General features: G+C 38.3%; 1 protein-coding gene across 1 annotated transcript in view; it reads left to right on the top strand.

The window, feature by feature from the left end:
- Positions 1 to 3893: 3893 nt before the first annotated feature.
- Positions 3894 to 7480, top strand: part of WDR49 (WD repeat domain 49) — a 147429-nt gene continuing 143842 nt past the window's right edge. Inside the window, 2 exon segments of the mRNA XM_037729507.1 lie at positions 3894 to 4040; positions 4366 to 4604. Coding sequence (XP_037585435.1) covers positions 4440 to 4604 — 165 coding nt within the window. The 5' untranslated portion in view covers positions 3894 to 4040; positions 4366 to 4439.

Below are 7480 nucleotides of genomic sequence, written 5' to 3'. Positions count from 1 at the left end.
GGGAAGAGAATGGGGATAATGATGATAACCGCCTTGTAGGGTGGGTTTGAAGCTTAAGACAATGAATGAAGTTTTAGTGCCTAGCACATGGCAAATACTCAAAAAAAGTTATTTTTTTTTCTCCTCTTTTTCATTATTATTAGCTGAACCAATAATGACACTGCACGCAGTTTTATCGTTAGATTTGTTATATTACGGCATGCTGGGTTTTTCTCACATTTTCAGTGAGTTGGAAGCTTTTTTGGACTATCTCTATTTTACATACATAGAAACTAAGACAAAGAGAATATAAGGAGTGGAGTTTTATCCTATAAGAATAAAACATTTTCTGCGTGTAAAACGTAAAATTCCAAAATTTCACGCTCTTTTCTTTGGCTAATCGTATTGTTTCATAATGCATACTCTACTTCGCAGAAAATATAGTGGTAAAACATTGTCCTTACATAATATAAAAGGGAGGCCTATATTTATGTTGCTGGGCATAAATTGCGGGGGAAGGAGATAGCAGGGATTTGGGTGTGGACTGTGAGTTGTGATAAACACAGATGGGTGTGTCTGTTCAGTGGGGAGAATTATTCAGTCCCAGAGTGTCGAAGGGCCGAGGAATGTATGAGCTTACTCCGCCCTCTTGGTGATTAGGGCTCCACTATGCTGGCAGGTGTTTGCTGATCCCTACAGGAAAAGGGAGCAAGTATCAATCTGCTTCTTGGCCATCTCAAGGTGACTAAACTGTCACCATCTTGATTTTCACAATATCATAATTGATTCATGGCAAGCAAGAGGGTAAATTTCAGCAGTCAAGAGAGTAGTTATGGGATTTACAGCGCTGCAGAAATTTAACCTGAAAATTATCCACACAGTTACAGAGAGAAGGTTAGAGCCGTTTAAGACTTTATGATGAAGAATTATTTCTAATGCCATAATTTTATAGCAAGAAAACTGTGTCAATTGATTAACTTCTACTGTAATTTGTTAGCTGCTCATTATACTTTCCTGTTTTGACTAATGAAAACATTTTGAGCTGCAACTTTATGGACGCTAAGTAGGCCAGGCAGCTTGTCTGTCTTAGAATAATTAGAGAATTTCACATTGTCAGCCAGTGGCATACCTACCTCTCGTGGAGCATCTTTACAGAATGTGTTTCCTATTTTCTCTTCCTTCCCTCATTAGTGTCTGTTATGGAACAAAGCCCAGCTCCCTAGAATATCACTATAAAGCATTTGTACAAACATTTATGGGGCTGATCTAGCTGATTTAAACTATTATTAACTTACTAACTAGGGTGGTAAGAAGATAAATTGTGTTCCCATGTAAGATGACTTAGGATAACTCATAATATTAGGGCTTAAAAATATTTTCCTAACTTACAAGAAGGACTTATCTAGGAAAAGCAAATCTGGTAAATACACCCCCTGTCCTGTGCCTGTGTTACATATCTACACATATATGCATATCTACAATGCCACTGTTTCCCTTTGAGCCTATCATCTATGGCTTCAGAATCCTCTGAACACAGTAAACAGAAAGAGGTGGGTATTGGCATTAAAGATGAGCTAGATGGATAATTGCTCTGACTAGACTATAAAGCCATTATGGCAGGTACCACGTCACAATTCAGGACTTGACATATACAGAGAGAGAGAAAGAGTCTAGCACTGTCTCCCAGGCAGAAGTGCAATGGTGTGATCTTGGCTCACTGCAACCTCCATCTCCCTGGTTCAAGCGATTCTCCTACCTCAGCCTCCCAAGTAGCTGGATTTACAAATGCCCACCATCATGCCTGGCTAATTTTTATATTTTTCGTAGAGACAGGGTTTCTTCATGTTGACCAGGCTGGTCTTGAAGTCCTGACCTCAAGTGATCTGCCCATCTTGACCTCCCAAAGTGTGGGATTACAGACATGAGCCACCGTGCCCTGCCTATTAGGTTCTTCATAAATCGTTTTTTGAATTAATAAGGATAGATGGATGAATTAATGAAAGCATGAGTGAGATTTTACTTTTTTCTGTTATGGGTGCAGGAACTCCCACAGGATGCTCTTCTCTCTGTGCTGTAGCATGCCTCTAGTGAACACCAGCTCAAAGAATGTTAGAGCTGGAAGAGTCTAGAGAAGATGTAACGGCAACTTTTTAGTTTACAGAAATAAAGTGCAATGGGGACATCCATCTAAAGTGCAGTGAGATGGTTTGACAGTGTCCCCAACCAAATCTCACCTTGAATTGTAATAATCCCCACATGTCAAGGGTGTGGCCAGGTGAAGATAATGAACTCATGGGGGTGGTTTCCCCCTATACTGTTCTCCTGGTAGTGAATAAGTCTCCTGAGATCTGATGGTTTTATGAATGGGAGTTCCCCTGCCCATGCTCTCTTGCCTGCTGCCATGTAAAACATGACTTTGCTCCTTATTCACTTCCTGTCGTGATTTTCAGGCCTCCCCAGCCATATGAAACTATGAGTCAATTAAACCTCTTTCCTTTATAAATTACCCAGTCTCAGGTATTCCTTTACTAGCAGTGTGAGAACAGACTAATGCATGCAGTCTTTGAAGTTTGGGAGCATTCTGTTCTCTTCCATGTGTTACTAATTGTGTGACCTTTGGCATTTTCTTTTTTTTTCTTTCTTTTTTGAGACAGGGTCTCATTCTGTTGCCCAGGCTGGAGTGCAGTTGCACAGTCTTGGCTCACTACAACCTCTGGCCCCCAGGTTGAAGGGATCCTCCTACTTCAGCCTCCTCAGTAGCTGGGATCGCAGGCATGTGCCACCATACTCAGCTGAATATTTTTGGATTTTTACTAGACATGGTGTCTCATCCTGCTGCCCAGGCTAGTCTTGAACTCCCGAGCTCAAGCCATCCACCCGCCTCTGCCCCCCAAAGTGCAGGGATTACAGATGTGAGACACTGTGCTTGGCTCTTTGCTTCTGGGTTTAACACAATGTGCTTGGTAACTTTGTCCCTCAGTAAAATGAACATAATAATCATATCTGCCTTGTAGGGTTGTTATAAGGCTTAAACAAGACAGTGAACATAAAGTTTTAGCATCTGGCACATGGTGAAAACTCAAAGTTATTTTTTCTTCTTTTTCTCCTCCTTTTCATTATTATTAGCCAAATCAGTGATGACATTGCAAGCAATTTTATCATTAGATTTATCATATTGTGTTACACTGTTTTTAATCACATTTTCAACAAGTTGGAAGCTTTTTTGAACCATCTCTTTTATATACATAGAAACTAAGATGGAAAGAATATAAGAAATGGATTCCTATTATACAAGAATAAAACTTTTCTATATGTAAAACATAAAATTCTAGAATTTCATGCCCTTTTCTTTGACTAATCATAATTGTTATATGACTTATATCCTATGTAAGGGTAAAAGTTATTCTTAAATAATGCAAGATGTAGTTTATTAAAAAAAGCGGGGGGTGGGGGAGCCGGGCGCGGTGGCTCATGCCTGTAATCCCAGCACTTTGGGAGGCCGAGGCAGGTGGATCACGAGGTCGAGAGATCGAGACCATCCCGGTCAACATGGTGAAACCCCGTCTCTACTAAAAATACAAAAAATTAGCTGGGCATGGTGGCGCGTGCCTGTAATCCCAGCTACTCAGGAGGCTGAGGCAGGAGAATTGCCTGAACCCAGGAGGCGGAGGTTGCGGTGAGCCGAGATCGCGCCATTGCACTCCAGCCTGGGTAACAAGAGCGAAACTCCATCTCAAAAAAAAAAAAAAAGAAAAAAAGAGGGGAAAGAATTGTGCCTTTATTTTAAAAAATAACATTTCAACATTTACATTATATATTCAAACTTTCAGTTCAGTCATTAGTCGGAGATGGGGAAGTACAGGGAAAGTTTTAGTTGGCTTTGTGTTGGTTGCCAGGAAACATACAAAGGGATCAGAACAGAGGAAACAAACTCCACATTGCTGGGAAGGTGGCCTTCAGAGTCGGGTACTTCACTGGTAGGGAAACTTTGCAGCTTTGTCATCTAACTCTTGCAGACAAGAAAGTGGAGTTGAAAACTACAATGTGTTAATGGAAGCAAAGTAAGCCAAAGATTTTGGGGAAGGTGCTTTTCTAATGCATTTAAAATGAGGAGTGGAAGTTGTTTTCTGTGTCAGTTACTAGACATGTGGGGAAGCTTTACACATTTTTAATCAAGCCAGGTTAAACAGGGTCTAAGGAAGGGGTAAAAATGCCATTTTAAAACCACTCAACTGTAAATTTTGAAATTAAACTCTGGAATCAAATAAGCGAGGTGGTTAAGGGCTTTCATGTCCTAGCTCAGCTTGAACATTTTGCTTCCTAATTGTGTGCCTCGAAAGGTTTGTACTTTGATTTTGGAATTCTATTGGTGAGTTTCTTTTCAAGGCACCTGTTGAAGAAAGAAAAAAATCCAACCATATAGAAATAGTTGAAGGCTGCTGAGAAAAGGTGAAGCCATTATGAGTTGCCAGAAAGCTGCACTTGAGTTAAACACAGGGTCACAGCCTGGGCCAAAGAGCCCTGAGAGAACAGAGGGTGTAACTGCATGTGAAGATGATGGCACGGGCCTGCTTGAAAACCAACTCACTGTGGGTGACTTTGTAAAAATACAGAAGGCCTTTGAGGTAAGTGTGAAGCTTATTGACCAGATAAGTTTGAATTGTTCAGGAAGGAGCCTAGAATGAAACACAGAGATATTTTTCTTTCAGTATTTAAAAAGTATACTTGATGGTTATAGCAGAGAATTAAAAATAATTGGTTAGGTCTGGGTTTAACACAATGTGCTTGGTAACTTTGTCCCTCAGTTCTTTGGGCCAAATAATATTCTTTAGTTTAAAATTGCTGCACTGAATTTTATTACTATCAAAAAAGAACTATATATTCTTGGGAAAAAAAATTTTCTTAGAGATCAACATATTTTGGGGAAACAAAAAGTTATGGTGGTGAGTGAGGAAAGTCAGGTCTCTAAGGTGACCTCCAGGAATAATTTGTTCTTGCATTTAATACGGACATAAATTTCAGCAAATGCAAATAGGCATACACAGTTTGCAAAAAACTTCCTCCTGTGTCACTCACGCTGCGCGACACAGCTCCTTTCCCAAGCTGATTTTGGCACTTGTTGTCCCAAGATCTCTTGTGAAGGACATAAAATTCCGAAAAATGATGCACTCCCACCCTTCTGTAAATCCTGGAGCAATGCGAGTAAAAACAACATTAGAATTTTTCATTTTAACTCTACATAAAAAAAATCAACCATAGGAATTTAACTATAAGTAAATAATTTTTTCTCCTATTGATTTGGAATTCTGCAGCTATGCATAATGAACAGTGTACATCAAAGTGATTTTTAGTTTCGAATATGGATAAAAAGAAGTGCTCTTCCACGATGTAGAATTCAGGTAGTTATGCACTGTTAACGTTTCTACATTATGTTTGCTAAAATATGATCTAAGGGCTTCATAAAATCGTCCACGGATGCTTGGAGTATCCATATTAATTTGAAATAGAAAATATTTGGGAATACCACCTGGAAATTAGTAAAACATAATTAAAGCTCACAATATATTGGCCTGTAATAGGCACACATTTTTATATTTAGATATTCACAAAAGAATATAACAAGCTGGATTCCACCTCTATTGATACATTAATGTCCCAATAATATCAATTCATTTCTTTATAGAACTCATCATATTTAGTAGTAAGATATGCTCTGTCCTATACTTTTCTCATTTTAATGTTCATATATTTGCTATTCACCCAACCTCATTTGTCTGAAAGATTTCACTGCTGCTCATGCCCAGTGCCCCAAATAAATTTGGCATATTTTGATAGACATAGCAAACATTTTGACAGCTTGAGGACATTCAGTAAAACGTAACAGCAGATTATGACAGCTTTGACTCTGCAGTGAAGAGAAATGTGGCAGTTTTGTTCCATTGCTAAGAACACAAAGAATTTGAATGCTAGGGTCTATTAGGAGAGTCTACATTATAAAGTTGATGTGTTCATGAAACTGTTACAGAAGGTTGGAGGTGGGTGTTCTTTCCAAATTACAGATTAGTCTTGAGTGAACCCAAGTGAAACTGGAAATTCAACCTCATTTTAATTTTATTTTATGTTAAACATTTCAAAGGCCAGATCACTTATTTTGACATTACCAGTTAGAAAAGCAGGAACTAATGGACCAAAGGGGAGAAAAGAAGGTAATTCAGAGGTTGTGTGAACATAGATGGTTTTTAAAAAAGAAATTGAGTTTTGCAGGTGTACCTTCAAAAAAAAAAATGAAGTTCATTCATTTTAGCAGATTCAACAGACAGAGAATGGAATAATCCCATGGCAAATGTGCAGCCAGTACTAAAAGTTAGACCTTTGAGCCAACATGATTTCCAAACATTGTATGGACACCTAGAGAAGAATGATGCACTAGATGATTTTAATGCTATCCAGTCCGCCTGTCATGAGTGTTAGGCCCAGAGGCCACAGTATAGATTGCTGTAAAAGGATAAAACACCCTCAACAGCATTCCTGCAACTTTGAACTCTAAAGGCAGTGATTTGTGGTCCAGTCACTAAGGAGATGCTCTTAGAAATGTTAAGATTCTGGCATCAGATTCCTTTATATCTTCAGGTTGTTTCTCTTACACAGATTGCTTGTTTAAGGCTGAAGAGTTGTTCGATATTAGGTGAAGTCCATCTCCTTAAATAGCAGTGGCAATTCTTATGTGAAAAAACAGGAAGTTGTGTCTGAGTTATGCAGGAAATGTTTTACATGTATTTCCAAATGAAATATCACATACTATATTAATCATAGTAACATTTAGGGATAACACAAGAAGTGCTGATGTTCATTGTGCAGTGGTATAAATGGATCAGAATCATGCAGTATTTCATATCCAGGAGTCAGATTTCCTGTGTTTAAATTCTAGTTTTTCCACTTACAATGTGACTGTGCAAATACTTGATCTCTCTGGGCCTCAGTTTTCTTTATTTCTGTTATAAGGATAACAGGGTTTTCATGAGGATTAAAGGGGGCACTATCTGGAAAGCACTTAAAGTGTTTGCCACAGAGAGTAAGTGCTCAGTTAACACTAGATATTACTCATTTAGTAAGTAGAAGTTAAACCTTGATTCTAAATCATACATTTCTTAAAGGAAATTAAACTTCAAGTAACACTTGCTGCTATACATCTTCATTCCTATTAATTGTGGAAGGAAGTGGTAATAAAGAGTAAAAAAGCATAATTGTTCTATCTCCCATTTCATATTTTCTTAGCAGGCAAAAATTTTAATTGATGTCTTGATTCTTCTCTTTGGAACAAATAAGTTACCTGGGTAGGACAGAAAAGTAACTTGTGGATTTCATTTTCCTTTAAGTGATGGTATCAAAAAAGCCGTACATCAGCCCGAAGGAAGAGAAACTTGCATTATTCATAGAATCATAAAATGGTTGTTACTCAAAGTTTCCTGTGGCACTTACAATACTTAGAGAAATGACATAG

The sequence above is a fragment of the Cebus imitator genome, unplaced genomic scaffold (genome assembly GCF_001604975.1).
Source record: "Cebus imitator isolate Cc_AM_T3 unplaced genomic scaffold, Cebus_imitator-1.0 Scaffold308, whole genome shotgun sequence".
Classification (NCBI taxonomy): Eukaryota; Metazoa; Chordata; class Mammalia; order Primates; family Cebidae; genus Cebus; species Cebus imitator.
The sequence above is the reverse complement of the archived record's forward strand: the minus strand, read 5'-3'. Positions and strand labels throughout refer to the sequence as shown.